Source organism: Scophthalmus maximus, chromosome 13 (assembly GCF_022379125.1).
Source record: "Scophthalmus maximus strain ysfricsl-2021 chromosome 13, ASM2237912v1, whole genome shotgun sequence".
Lineage (NCBI taxonomy): Eukaryota > Metazoa > Chordata > Actinopteri > Pleuronectiformes > Scophthalmidae > Scophthalmus > Scophthalmus maximus.
In genome coordinates, this window is record NC_061527.1 from 14346935 (window position 1) to 14362614 (window position 15680).

Consider the following 15680-nt stretch of genomic DNA (forward strand, 5'->3'; position numbering starts at 1 on the left):
TATCTTGAGTTGGACTATAAATCAAGTTATGATGTAGGGCACATTCACTGTCACGTGCTCACCTCATTGGTCCAACATTAAGCATAAGGAACACCACAACCACCATGAGGCACACTGCTCTCCTCTTGGATGCTGTTGTGTTTAGTACGGTGTTCTGCAGGGAAAAGGAAGGAACCACATCATATTACAAACTACAAATCACAGATAGAAATCACACACACACACACTGTGAATGCACAGTTTGTCTTCCTTTGTTAACTTCCTCACAACTTCTGCTGTGTTCATTTTCTGTCTTGAAGCATTTCAACTGTGCACAGGCATCCCTATCAGTGCAGAAAAGTAAGCTGTGTGAAAGAATCAGCAGAGCTGTAGCATCTGGCCTCTCACCTCACTCAGCAGGCCCTCCAGCTGTCTCTTCAGGTTGCCATTCTCACACTTGAGCGCCTCATTCTCAGACAGCGCCAATTTCAGGCGGGCCTCCAGCGTGAGCAGGTACTCTTTCTTTTTTTTCCGGGACAGGGACGCTGACTCGCGGTTCTTTATCATGCGCTGCTGTCTCTGGGACAACTTCGACTGAGGGGGAGACACAGAAACCAAGACACAAGAATGACATTAAAGCCATATATGCCTATTCATAATTACTGCTGCTGACACACTTGAGCTCTAATATCTTCTCTGACAGTTTTTTGCACCAACTCCCACTCACTCCCACTCAGGATGTGATATCCTGAGCAATGTCAAACTCCTGAAATCAAGAAGTGGAAAGGAGATGAAAGGTGCGAGAAGGGGTTGCTGGCATGACAGAGAAACAACCTATAAAAAGTCAGATGACACGTGACGGTAAAAAAGGTACACGGAAGAAACCAAGGGGAGCCTGCCATATGACCCAGGGTGGACTTTGTTATCCTCACCGGCAGAACCCCCCCCCTTTGACTGCTGATGCTCCAGTTTACTATGCTCACAGAATAATAAATAGACATGTTCAAGATGTGTCGCAATGTAAATGACACCTCTGCAGCAAATAACGGCTTTAACGTTGCTCCAAAACCCCCGTAAGAGCATGTGACCAAGCTTCTGCTTAAAAAATATTTACACCTACATCCTGAGAGAGGTCGAGAGGTTCCCTTTCAATGCCCCTGTTCTATACGTGGAGAAGGACGTGTTTACAGAGTGTGTCACTCTTTGAGAAATGGGTTCACATCTGAGACACATAAACACTGAGGAACCATGCATGCTGTAGGTCTTGAAGAAAAAAGAAGAAGAAAAAAAACATCCAACCATAGTCACACTTAATTGTTGTAATTAGTCTAAAATGCTTTAGTTAATCTACAAACAAATAGATAAGATATTATACATTTGTTTCTGTTTAGATGCCCTAGATTTGTCTATAGAAGGCTTTCTTTAAGATCTGCACTATATAAACACTAAAAGACAATAAGAAAACACAAAAAAATGTATGTAAAATGAATTAATGACTGAATAAATAAATAGGGGCAGTTGAAAGTTTGTTTCTAGTCGGTATTTTATTTCTAATTTAGATAAGTGAGCAGGAACCTGAAATCCTGCATGTCCTGCACGCTAACCCAAATAGCACATCTCTTGACATGACCTATCAAAAATGAACACAATTAATAGCTGTGATTACCAAAACACCTTCATTGTCCATCCAGTCCCCGGCTACCCCTCGACTGCCCTTCTCCAAACACAACCACCCTCCCTGGGGTAAGCTTCTAAGAGCCTGGGCCTAATCGCCCCACTGGTGATTAAGTTATTTGGATCCCTTGTATTTGTACTCCGTCTCCTGAGAAACCCCTCTGTCTCCCAGCTCAGATCTGGGAGTCGTGCCACTGGCTTGAGCCTGGGAACGCTGCAAGTAAGCAGTTACCAGGGATTGGAGAGCATGGGGGAACATTACGTCGGCACCACTATGAGGCTGAGGGGGAAAATGTGGGGCAGGGGGCAACAAATAGGCAGTGGTAGATCTAAATGAAGCTCACATGAATGGGTGGAAGGCTAGCACTTGTTCAAACTCAAACAATGTTAAGTGTCGATGGGAAAAGTCAACAGGGAAAAAAAAAAACTGCCAAGGTGCCCGTATGCAGGCCACATGCCACCAGCTGCTCGTGTAGAACCGCATTGTCCAGCTGCAGACAGCTGTTGGTACACTGAGCTATGGGTGTGAACGAGTATTATTGCAGGATTATGCTGCTGGGTGTTGCCGAGAGAAAGAATTCCTGCGCAACAACAAGCGAGAGTTAACAAGACAAGATCCCCACATGGCTGACTGTACCGCTGCTGTTGAGGGTCTACGCTTCCCTTTTTTTCCCCGTCCAGAATGCAAAGGGTTACTCCTGTAGGAAGTGTGTGATGAACCATTAACCTATCCAGATGGGAGGGGCTTAGTTTAACAAGCTGGGGTGAAAATGTCACCTGATTTTACTGTAGATCATAAAACACCTTGAACTGTGGCATGTGCTGCACAGGTGAAAAAACTGTCAACCAACAAACTGTCAACAGAATATTCAATTCTTTCTAAGAGCAGGTGCAAAACAGCTTGTTTTTTTTGCCTTAAATTACAATTGTGGACCTTTTTTACATTGTGATATTTATGTGACTTAGTGGAGAAACATTTTTTGGGATGTAAGAATTAATAAAATCCCCTTTAGATACAGTCAGAAAGGACCATCTACCTGCCTTGAGTATCTGACTGTGCAATGAAACGACATGGGGTTTTCTCCGATGCATTTACAGTAGTTTTCTTACTACAAATTACATAAAAGAGCAGGTTTTACACATTACAACAAGGGCAGCCAGATGTGGTGATGAAAAGAAGAGCCTGAAATCCATCGCGCTGAGATATTCAACAGATTCTCAACACATCATGTGGCAACTGTTTCAAACCACATGGGTGAAACACAAAACGAGAGTTGTTTTGGATTTCTCTCTGTATGAGTGTTAAAAAAGAGGGGAAATGTTAAGTCGACAGAGAAGATTCCTGAACAATGTGATGTAACCTTTCAGATAGCTGTAATTATAATCACGCTCTCTTGTAGCGGTCCAGGAAAATATATCAAGGTGATTCATTTTACTTCGACTCAACGAGGTACTTCTGAAAGGCAAAATCAGACGGACAAGCATCAACTTCTGGGCTAGAAGTATAGTAGACTGATTTGTATCCAGAATCACAGCAGGCTTTCTTTGGGTCCTCTCCTGTAAATCCCTCCATCCTACTAATGGCAGGATTTGTTGAAGCCTGCAATTCCAGGCAGGGCTGTTCTTCTGTCTCGAAACCCCAACCTGTGCACGAACCCATTACGTTACAGTGACCCAATCCCTGATGGCTGTTTACAGCTGCCGCAAAATGCTTTGCGCTGAACAACACCTGTCTGAAGCATGTAATCCTTAGCAGCCGTTTGACAACTGGGCTTATATAGGCTGACCATAGGCCAAAACACAGTACTGTGAGGAACATGAACAATGACAAACACACATGCAGATACAACATGCAGCGACACCTGGTACAGGCATGCCATCTTTTACATGCACCCCCCCCCCAGCCCACCGCTGTGCTGCAGCTAAACCACATTGAGGTTATAAAGTGAACACAGCTGCAACGGGTCGGTGCACTATAGCATACACACTCAACACAGCGTGACACGCTCAGGAGCATGTTGGTGGGCCGCGAAAATAGCTCCAAGGTCTATTTGAATGACTGCATTGCTAATATATCTGCATTTGAATATACATTTCCTGCTTTCACAATAAAAAAAAATGCATTATTTGCCCTTTGAGATTGTAAAATGTTGTTCAGCAACTACAGTGTTGCAACTTTTACTGCTTTTTATTTTAAAAAAACAACCAACCCCTAACCCAAAAACCCAGTCTTATTTCCCCCCACTCTCAATTAATGTGTACAGCGCCTCCCCTTTAATCACTTATTGTAAACTTTATTGACGTGGTTAGCTTGGTCGAGAGGCGTATTTGTTTTGGCTTGTGGGGTTTGGAATTCACTGACATTTCTTTCGCCATCTGGCATGACAAGTACTTCTCCAGACTCGATTATTCCAATGATTGACAAGTTCCTCTCTGCCCTTTTTTAGGGGACGACTCTTTTTACATCCAAGTCGACTGTTACCATTCATAAAACCACCACCACTTGGTGAATTTCATTTGAGGTCACGCATAAAAATAAAAAGCCTGATGGAAAACAAAGTTAATGTCAAGATAAATTAAGCAGGCTGGTAAAAGAGAGCATTCTGACATCAGGTTATGACTAATGTTTTTCATGTTCACGAGGAATGCGTCAGGCCCACACAGTGGTTGTTCATACGAGACAATAATAATTGAAAATTGGATCCATTTTCCACGGTCGTCCCAGTGTCACCACAGAAACCACTGCAGATGATTTAGTTGACAACGTACATGTCCAATGATGCATTTTTTTTCAGCTTCTCTCCCACACCAGTGTGAGCTGGACAGCAAAAGCCAAACCCTGAGAATGTGGAAGTCCTGCTCACAGAAAAATAAATAACACAAGACAAACAGAAGACGGAGTGAGAACATGTTTCTCAAACCTCCAAAGGTCAGACAAGAGCAAGCCATGAGAAACCGTTGTGCTGGAGACCGAAGCCTGAAACAACACCAAAGTTGCTGAAAGTCACAGCATCTCCCTGGCTGCACAAAGGAGGCCGACAGTTCAGAATTAGAAGTTAAAGGGAATTTGCAGCTTATTCAGGCAACAGAAAAGAAGAAAATAAGAACAAAAACAAACAAAAAAAAACCAACAGCCTCAGGCCTCTTTGACAGACTCTCTTACCAAAAATAAGACAGCACGGACATAAAAAAAGGTGGGGAACTTTTCTTGAGAGACCACAGGTTGGTACTATCAACACAAGATACTATAATATCGTTTTCTTTTTTAACTTGTGTGTGTGGGTGTGTTTATGTGTGTGTATGTGTGTGTGTGTGTGTGTGTGTGTGTGTGTGTTTGTTTCAGTGTGTGTGTGTGTGTGTGTTCTGTCCACCGCAGCTGTCCTTACGTCACTCCTGAATGCAACACAGACGGATCTCTGTCATCCACACAGACCTTCAGTGACACTGTTCATACTGTCTGAAGTGATATTACATCACACATATCAATCTTTCCAATAAAACCCCACAGGAACAAACTGTTCAGAGGCTACAAATGAGCATCTGCTGATTATTCGTGGCTCCATGACTATATAGTAAAGGTTCATGATGACTGGCAACCAGCATATTAAATTAAACAAGTGAAATGAATGATTTATTTTCCTTTTTTAGATGAACGAATAGATGCCTCTCTTCTAGGAGTCAATAATAACAGATCTAAATAAACTTTAATCTAATCACAAAAAACTTGGAATCACATTATAAGACCTAGCTTTTGTTCTTTGAACGGAGTGATAATCATTCATTTTGACCTAAAATCTTATTTATTTACTTTAGAGAGGTATCGTTTGCACTAGCACTAGGATCGCTTGTGTTTTACATTAACCCTTCAAGTTCTGACCAGTTAACTTCAACCGCTTGAGAAAAAGCATATATCATATTATCTTTAACTTTCAAAAAGGTCTCCTCGTGAATACAGGAATGGACATTTGCCACTGACTTTTGGTCAGGTTAATTCTAGTGCAAATTTTGACGAAATATCCAGAAATCCAGCAAAAGACAACACAAATGAACAGGCATTTCCATCAACTGTCGTTGAGCACATCCTGATCCATGCGCACAAAAATAGGTGGATGGAAACACACTTACTGTCACTTAATATCTCATTGGTTGTGCGACTATGAACCAATTATCAGGTAAGAAAACAGGAGTAACTCACATCATCATCTGAGGAAGGGGTTCGCAGTGTGACGGAGACCAATGGAGGAGCAGTGACAGGGACGGGCCTGTCCTGGCTGAGTGTTGACATGGCAACCACATTGCTGGTGACTGCCTGTGGCGTGTGGATCTGTAGCACTTGGCTTGGTCGAGACAGCACTATAGGACGACCTAAGAGAGAGGTGCAACACATAGGCACGCTTAAATTACATGGTGTTAGCGATACTACAATCATATTCCTACCATATGATTAACATTGATTAACGCTGACTGTCATTATGTGTGTCTGTGAGTTTGTCCTGTTGTTTGTTTATGCTTTTATCCCACATGTCTCACGATCTATGACAAAAACATTCATGCTTATATTTCATACAAGCTGTATCCAAGACGCATCAGTCTGCTGTTTAAAGAGCCTCCAGCTGCAGATGCACAGTTCAGCTCCTTGCACTCCCATCACCTCTGGTGACCTACATTAACCCCTCATCTTTTAAGGGACTTTTTGAGTTTTAAGTACAGGTGGACAGGATGTTTACCACCTTGACCTGTGGTCTTAAACTTCCACATTCCTTACTGGGATCTGTGTGAGTTTTATGTGCATGGATGCACATAAACATGCACATGTGCCCACGTTTGAAATCCAATAAGTCCTGAAAGACCGAAACTAGATCAACACATCAACAAAATAACATTATTGTCCATGTTTATGAATGTCATGTTAATGTAGGAGCCTCCAACAATTCAGCCCACGCCCCCTCGTAAGACTGTGCCAGGAACCGTTCCTCCAAACTGACCCAGTCTGTCAGTGCTAACAGTGCAGAAGTATTAGCCAGTCCGGCTAATGAATGTGAGTGGTGCCAGCACTCTTTCTTGTGCTCAAGCTCACAATCTGTAAGAAGAAATTCAAGAGGCTGAAGGTCAAAAGAAATTAATGGCCTTGGGAAAAACCTGTCAGCCTGTTTGTTCACTGGAAATACCAAACTACCCAGGTCAGACTCTAGAAAAATGTGAAGTCATCGGTAAACATCTCCAATTTCATTTCTCTCATCTCCTTTTCTCACTCATCAGCTGTGAATACTTGGGTGATCATCTCAAACCAATGCAACTCCTAACACTGAGCAGGCTTGACTTGACTTTCATCTGGGCTCCAAAACTTGGATGTTTTGGCCTTAGCCATCTGCCATCTTGGCTGCTACCAGGCAGACAAGAGAGCCAAGTTCAAATTCAAGTCGAGATAGGTCAGATACTCCTCCCACTTGGATCCCAGGCAATGACATAAGTATTTATATTGGCCTACGTGCTGTTGCTGTAACACACAGGGACGTCCAGGTTGGTAAACCAACCAGGTTCACAATATAAACGAATGATAGTGTCTTAAAAGGCATGAAATGCACAGCAGCTCATACATGCAGTTATAAAAAAACACTTGGTTGATAATATATTTATAATGGCTGAATCCCAAAGTCAGATTTTTCTCAGATCTAGCCCAAATCGAGACATATTTTTGATTTTCTTTTTTTAAGCAAACATTGAACATCTAACTTCATTGATACTACTTGACCATCAACTGCAGTAGTATGGTATGACTATGAAGTTCACCAATGAGCAAAAACTTAGGTTATAGCACCCTCTGCTGGTCATGGCACAAAAAGATTAAGATTGGCAATGTTTAATCAATCACAGATTGATTAAACATTGCCAATATTATACCATACAAATTACAAAATACACTGTGTAAAGAAAATCCTCACACTGCGTGCAAATATGTCCCGAGCACAGGTCTGAGCCGATACAGTGCGAGGCAATGTGTCTCTATGTGTTTCAGTGTGAAAGCTCTGACCTGGAGGGGGTGCTGGTTGGATGTTGACTGCAGCTGGTTTGACCATAGGCAGCACAGTGGTCTGCAGAGGCTGGATGATGATTGTCTTGGTCTGCAGGGGAGCTGATGCCTGAGCCAGCGGCACAGCTGTGATCAGTGGTTTGGGCTGGATGGAAACTTTGGGGCCAATCTGAATCGGCCTCTTGACAGACTGAGCTGGTTTGGCTGGTGTGTGTATCACAGGCCCGGGATGCGAAGGAGTGAGATGAGAAAAGAGAATACATGTAAATACAAGGAAAGGCTAAGGAAGTTTGCATTTATAAGGACATGGTATTTCCTGTTCTCCCACCCTTTTCTGATGAGAGACTACTTTTACCTCTGTTTGCTTTCTTAATCTCAAAATTCTGCAAACACAGATTATGGTGCAGAATTTCCCTGTTTTCTGAGTACAAATATAGATGACGGGGCAACTGTGTGGTGATGGTGGAGGATGCCTCACCTCGTGTGGTCTGGCTGGTCCTCTTTGGAGCGGTCTTGACTAGGGGAGAGATTTCAGAAAAGCCACTGGACTCTGAGCAGACTGAAACGGGAGAGCGTTGTGGCGACAGGGCCTCATCCTGGATAGAGGCAGAGAGACTTGGGTGCTGTATCGAGAGGAAACCTCTTTCTTTTTAAAAAAACAGCCTTAAACGAGGGTTTTCGGAAAAGCACTTGTTAGAACACAGTGACACATTTAATCCTTACAAAGTTTTAAATATGCGTTACTTCTGATGTTAAATTCTCTGGTTTTGCTTTAAGCCGCTCATACTCTATCTATGTAATATACATGTACTTGAGACACATCAGATCTAATATGGATCAATTGTCCTTGTTTACATTCAAAGACTCCAGTAAACAAATGTGTCCTTGGATCCATACTAGGTGAATAAGTGAGCAGACAAATGTGTGCAGACTTTGTTGGGGCCAGAAAGCGAAGTAACAGTCGTCCTTGTTTTGACATATTGTGAAAACATCCGCCTGCTAAATTATGCTAATGTTGCTGATGTTGTCAGCACCTTATAATTAATGAGGGGGCAGGGCACCACTCAGATGGACAGCAAATTATTAGTTTGACAAGGTGTTTAAGGCTTTTATTACCAAGTGCTTCAGGTGTGTGTGTGTGTGTGTGTGTGTGTGTGTGTGTGTGTGTGTGTGTGTGTGTGTGTGTGTGTGTGTGTGTGTGTGTGTGTGTGTGTGTGTGTGGGTGTGTGTGTGTGTGTAAGAGCAGCTGTCAATGTTTATACACCATCTGGATAAAGATTTCATTTGTTCCAATCGTGCACCATGATGGGCACATATGTAAATGCTCACGTCCAATTGCAAAGGTAAAATTTGCATAGGAAATATGAGTCAAAACTCAAGAGGACAAAGAGTTGAAGACAGTGACTTACGTGTAAGGAGTAAGGGGACAGAGCTTCCAGAGAGGCGGGAGAGGGGACAGAGCTCAGAGTGTGGGCAGGTGACAGAGAGTCCACACTCACCTCACCATCTGGATACACAATGACAAAGACAAGTGTCTATGAAGGCAGTGAAAAGTGCAGCATGTGATAAAGCTGCATGAATGTGTGTGAATGAGTGAATGTAAAAAAACTGAAAAATTAGTGGTCAATAATACAAGAAAATCAATATATAAATGAGTCAATTTACTATCACTGTGTATCCCCATTCATTAATTTAAGACTGTGCAATAACAAGGCAGGATTTGTGCTTAGCAAGGTAATTTCAGGTTTTCAGATTTTATGAAGCTGGTTTACATGGAATAGATAGAAACATCTTGCTGCAGAAACTGTCTGACATTGCATCTTCTTTTTTTTAAATCTGCATCACAAATTCATAATGGTTTGTTCATCATCAGATCAAACTGCAAAACTCATTCATTAAGAAACTTCAAAAAAAATGCTGTGCTCATCTTAGGTATTACCTCAGCCTGACTTAAATTACTGCAAATCATTTCTAGTGTTTCTTTTCTATTCTAGCTATATTCAATATCACCTTGTTAATATCAAGTTTGTCTGTCGCTATAACCAAATTCACATGCAGGTATCAGAATTTCCTCATATATCATATTTTGTCCTTTATTAATAGTTCTGACTATGTTATAATTATTGCCCTATCATGCTCATAGCCGCAAAGAAAACCCAGGGTTAACTGAGGCAGTTAACCTGTACTACGAAGCTGGTTATCAGGAGAGCCAATTTTAGGCTCAGTGTAGCCATGCAAACAAAGCACCAAAGTTATCAAAGATATATAGTTCCACTACACTAGCAAGTATCAGAACAGGTGGGGGTCCTAATCGTTATAATCAACTTGCCACAAGCAAAAGCATACATGGGATAGATCATATACACATTATACAGATTGACATCAGACTCTCTTTTGGTTCCAATCAGATTTTATGTTATTTCATGCTGAAATGTGATAAACCATGTTGAACACAGGTTTCAACCCGTGTTGCGGTACCTGTGCAGGTGCTGCTTGTGTCCACTTCATTCCATAGTATATCAATATCAAAGTCCAGAACTGGATCCGCAGTGGCCTGAGAAACCAAACACACACGTCGTGTGAATCGTATCAGGATGCAAATTGGAAATAAAAAATGAGTGTATGATCAACAGTGAAAGTTAGTAATAATAAATTATTTAATTACTCTTTGTGTTAAGAGGCATGAATTTCTGCCACAGGTGGATAAAACAATTGTTATGTCATAAAAAGTGGACAACTCAAGAAGCAGTCAATAAAGCTGCTGTTTTTGAATTGAGGTATTGCCTGACATTGTACACAGTTGCTCTGCACAGCAGTTCTTCCAGTTGGCCTCGTTTCGTGTCAAACTACACGTTATTAGACAATTTGCATATCGAGTATACTACATATGAGTTACTCACATAGCCCGCATTCTCCAAGGCCTGGAACAGCTCGTCGGCATCTCCCAGGTTGTCCAGCTCATCGAACAGGCTTATGTCTGTGCGATGACAAGCACACAGGCGACACAGTGAGTCAAAATGTGGGAAAATATGTTACGACTACAATACGTTATTAATTGTTATTTGCAGCCTTATGATGAATGTAACCATGTATGCATTGTGTAGTTGAGTAATTTGATCAGTTTGGTTCCCTTCCTGTCACAAACAAATACACACACATACACACCATATCTTGTCCAAGTCTGGACAACTATAAACAACCACAGAGCAAACACAGTTTAGAAAATTTTAAACACCACACGAGGCAACAAATATCTGAAGAATGACACCAAAAATGATTGTTGTTGTTATTGTTGTTGATTGGCTGCTTCTCAAACGAATGGAGTACTAAATATCAACACCAACTATGACACCTCCATGTGATCCACGCGTGGGGAACATTGACATGTCACACTTATTTACGTATTACACTCGGGCTCAGCGGGTTAGATCATCACATCACTAGCTAATGCTAACTAGCTAGCGAGACTTGAAGCATGGGAACACAGTAGCTACACCGACCGGAGAGACTCGTGTGGGTTCGAAGCAGACGCCGTGACACAGTTGTACATTCAAAGCATATTAATCCAGTTAAATTCATCCACTCTGCGTGCGTCTTCGAGAAAAGTGTCGTCTACTGACGCTCACCCCACTCTCCTCCCTGGTCGATGGAGATGACGCCTGCCTCGCTCTCCATCGCCGCATTCAGTTGTCGATTGTCGAAGTCTAACGTCAAGGCGGACGACATCCTCAATGGAATGCATTCGTAAATAGTCCCACTGTCACAAGTTGCGACGAAGCGACGGCTCGCAGGACTGTGGGTGTTACAGCTGTGTTTCGTCAGGGCGATTTCCGTTCGACGCGAAGGAGATACACGTCTGACTTTACCGTGAGTCTACGGGTGCCGCCGAGGGACCAACGGGTGCGATTTCCGGCAGGAGCCAGGAAGTGCACTGTGCAGCTGGTGCTGCCCGACAAGACCGCGTGGCGGCGTGACAGTACTGCAGTCTGCGACGTGGTAAGAAAGTTTGCTGCCGTGCTCCAGAGTTCCTCTCTGATGATGTGCAACGTCACTTCATACTAAGTTCATACTTGAAAGTTTTAATTTCTATTTTGTGACTGACTTAAGTCACTTCCTGTAAGCTAATATTTTTAGTAATGTCTACTTTGAGTGTGTGTCTCTCTCTCTCTCTCACTCACACACACACACACACACACACACACACACACACGTTGTCAAAAGGAATGCCTCACCGTTAGATTCTTTGATCTAAGCCTAACCTTTAAACTATCGAATGTAGTTAGCATGTTTAGCAGCTAGTCCCATTTGCTAGCATCATTAGCATGGCTAGGTCGCGCGTCGAGTGCAGCTGCCCATCATTTGTAGGAAAACATAAGTCGTGTAGACAGTGTGTTTAAACAGCACGGTGTTGGTCAGGTGGACGGGTTTGTTTACAGTGTCTGAGCGCTGTTAAAGATGCACAGAGCAGAAATAGGCATTGAGCAATTGTCATATTGTGTCATGTTTACACAACAGCTGGAACGTCCCTGTGAATACTATGAGACAGTTCGATTTTGCCCTTGAGCACCTCATAAGTACAAAAAAGCAATTCAGAAAAGCTCATGACGCTATCATCTCCCCCATGTGATAATAACATGAAATGGGCCACTAATGTTGTTCAATGTGGTCCCTTGTGGCCTTATCCCTGCCAGGTCATAAGCAGAGGGTTACACACTTGTATCTGTCATGTGTCGTCGCTAACAATTTTTCTGTCAAGTAAAGAAAATGTACAATTTTGCACTTTCCAAAAGAAATAGACAATTGATCATTTCATTTGATTATTATTATATGTATTATTTGTAATATTATTATTGTAGTTTTATTCTGAAGTAAGGGACAAGCCAGTGGGTCTAGTATGTTGGGTGTTCTCTGGGTGATGAAAGGCCAGTGTCAAGTGTCATTACAGCTCGACGTTTGCAGCTTTTTACCGGGTGAGTTGCAAAGGCAAATGTTCTTGGATAAAGTTAGTACCTTTCAGCTTTATATTTGTGTCCAACAAGCAGTTTTCAAGACAATGTTAGGCAGGCAGGCAGGTTTTGTGGTTAACCAGCTCATAGCTAAAAGTGAAGAAGCTGAAATCTCATTAAAAAAATGTTTTATGAGGAAGCCTTGTTGCTGCTGCAGCACTGCTAGATCAGACAAAGTAAAAGTGTTCTTAAGTGTGAGTTTGTCTCAGATCCGAAGGAATTTACATAAGTGCATTGCACTAAGATGAGGATTTATTCGAGTAGTAGTATGGCTCTCAAAGGATGTTATAAAAATGAAAATGCCCTTGACAGGAGAAAGGTTCCTCACTCCTGAGATAGAACAACGTCGGTCAAAGACACAATCCACTGGATTATACATTTTGACAGTCACTAATGGGGCTTCCGTAGTTCTACTGGCTGTTTGGGAGCCCAAAGAAACTCAGGGTCATTCACACCCCTAATGTCACATGAGTCATTAAGGCCTCATGGCAGTCATGTGAGAATTGCCAGAGTCAAATAAATGAAGATGTGAACTGATATTAAACCACCTGGGAAAATGTATCAGGGTAATGTCTGATAGTCTAAACGATGTTGGCTACCTGGTCACAAGGCATCACAACCTCTAACTAAAATCTATTATCTTTTTTTTTAAATGATAAAAAGGCATGTGAAACAGTTATGTAAGGCCCCTTGTGGCTCTGGATATGGTCTGTCAAATTACCTAAACTTAATAAACACAAAATTTGTTGCATCATGGGAAGTGTAGGATCCATGGTTTAGTGATCTGGAATAGGAAAGATATCTCAGTCTATGCTGCATAAATTTTGTCCTTTGCTTTTTAATCTGTCCCTCATAAATTTTCCTTCATTTTCGAAGCCCAACACTAATTTGCTGCAGCAACCATTTAAATCCAACTGCATGGAACACTCATCGAAACAGCCTATAAACATAATCTCTGTTTGGTCACGTTGCAGATAGTTTAGATAAGTGAGTCTGTTGATGTTCGGTGAATCAGCCGTGGTTGACTGAATTAGTACATGAATCATTCGAATCAGAACAGGCAAATGTCAGTGCACCTATAATGTGATGTAATTCTGTGGGCGACTTTGCTCATGGAATAAAATGTTTTTGAACTTCTGTGACTGATGATCACACATTGAGCTCCTGCAGTATACACTGTATACAAGAAAAACAGCCACAATATATGTTTTACACATTTGGACAAACGCTATGCCAACTTCATGTTGCATAGAATCCAAAAAAGCAGCTTCTTATCCAGCAGCAGGCCCCCAGTGGATGGACATGTCATGTGTGGCTCTGTAACAAAATATGCCCGGTTTTACCAGGTATATTCTCTTACGCTGCTATTTTGAAATAGCGTGGCCAGAGTACTAGGTGACATTATGTCCTAAAAATCAGCAGCAGGTGTACACTGGGCTTAATCCTCTCTGGACATTTCAGGTCGTAGTGAGATTAACCTGCGGTGGTCCAGTTGATTCCCTGCTGGATTGGTTTAGCCCTGTTCAGAAAGAACAAGCCCCCGGCCTGTTTTTTAACCTTTTAAAGCAAGGCAAAGACTAACAGAGGTCAACCATCTGCCAGAAGTCTGTAGTCCACCTGAGATAAAACCTAATCAACTAATGTAAAACCATCTTATTTCATGAATCACTGCTAAGTGCAGTGCATGGTTTATATTCTCCGTATTCCTAACATGACAGTGTGACTTTGTGGAGTCGGAGGTTGATTTACCTCAAAGTCAAAGTGTCAAACTCTCCCCACAGATCTGAAAAATATAAGCCGTGCGTCTGCCTTAATGATAATGCAAGCATCTCTGATTGGAGTGGCGTGGTAATAGCATGGACGGTGTCTTTAGTCTGTGAACAGATCAAGTTTCATCATATTGATTGTGTGTAAAGCTCCTCGGACCCAGACACGGAAGGCAGATTAACAGGCTGACCTGATACGATGACGGAATTGTTTAACCAAACATTCGTGTGAAATGGATTAGGGGCTGTGGTCACGTTTGTGTTGCTGCTGAAGCTGCTACACTACTATGTCTGACGCATGATGTCCATGTTAATGGTCTGTAAAAGCTTACATTATAATTTTCTCGTCACCTGAGAATACCAACCTCACACTGAAATTGAAATCCCTGGATAATGAATAGGACTCGACATGATCATAATATTGACAAATTACAATGACAAAATGCTATTAAATGAATACCTAGAAATGAAGAGTATTTTTGGTCTACTCTTTGATTCACGCCTTTGAGAAAGGAGATAAAACAGCCCACGGTCATCCACTGGAATCCAATTACACTTTACACAGATCTGCCTTTGATCACAAACCCTGCCGCTTCAATTTAACAATTGATGTCTGTATGGCTGCTAAAAAAACTAAAAAGTGGAGTTTGGAATTGGTTTGCAGGATACAAAGCAGCAACTGTCTGCAACAAATGTGAAACAATGTTTTTTTTAACAGTACAAATGAATAATGATCGCATATGACACTTATGATTGATGAACAAACTGTCAAACTGTATCGCATCTTAGTGATCACCATTTCTTCTCTTTTGATCTTATTTGTGAGAAAACTGTGTTCAGTGTGTGTGTAAATTTGATTCACGGTCTTGTTGAAAAGAAAATATTCACCTCAGTAAATTATCTTCTTATTAATAAGTTGTTACAAATAAAAAATAAAGAACCCAGACTAAGACAATGCTGTCGCACACAATGAACAAAGGCTATAGGCTTTTAGCCTCCCTGGTGACCAGACAATGTAAACCCAATTAAGCAGAGAAGGAGAAACAAAGGGTAAATTATGTTATTTACATGTCACAATGCTTTTAATTATCACCAGTTACATTCAGATCTAAGACGTGGATCCAATCAGGCCTCCATGTTTAAAAACTATCAAGTTAATTTCTCACTGTAGATGTCGAAATGATGTCTGGGTACTGGCCTACTGTATTGTGTCATTAAGAAATA

At 41.7% G+C, this 15680-nt stretch overlaps 2 protein-coding genes across 4 annotated transcripts in view; one reads left to right on the forward strand and one right to left on the reverse strand.

The window, feature by feature from the left end:
* Positions 1 to 11563, reverse strand: part of atf6 (activating transcription factor 6) — a 28815-nt gene extending 17252 nt beyond the window's left edge. For 2 of the 3 annotated variants that reach the window (XR_004795549.2, XM_035646915.2), the window contains exons 1-9: positions 11311 to 11563; positions 10585 to 10661; positions 10163 to 10238; positions 9094 to 9191; positions 8163 to 8307; positions 7685 to 7888; positions 5849 to 6018; positions 388 to 573; positions 63 to 154 (exon numbers count right to left, since the gene is read on the reverse strand). Coding sequence is in view for 2 of the 3 variants with exons in the window: in XM_035646915.2 (XP_035502808.1) it covers positions 63 to 154; positions 388 to 573; positions 5849 to 6018; positions 7685 to 7888; positions 8163 to 8307; positions 9094 to 9191; positions 10163 to 10238; positions 10585 to 10661; positions 11311 to 11410 (1148 nt within the window). In the remaining variant the exon portion in view is untranslated. The remainder of the gene's footprint in view (positions 1 to 62; positions 155 to 387; positions 574 to 5848; positions 6019 to 7684; positions 7889 to 8162; positions 8308 to 9093; positions 9192 to 10162; positions 10239 to 10584; positions 10662 to 11310) is intronic. The other variant, XM_035646916.2, reaches the window with a different exon arrangement.
* rxrgb (retinoid X receptor, gamma b) overlaps positions 11551 to 15680 on the forward strand; it is a 30043-nt gene continuing 25913 nt past the window's right edge. Inside the window, exon 1 of the mRNA XM_035646924.2 lies at positions 11551 to 11680. The gene's annotated coding sequence lies outside the window, so the exon portion shown is untranslated. The remainder of the gene's footprint in view (positions 11681 to 15680) is intronic.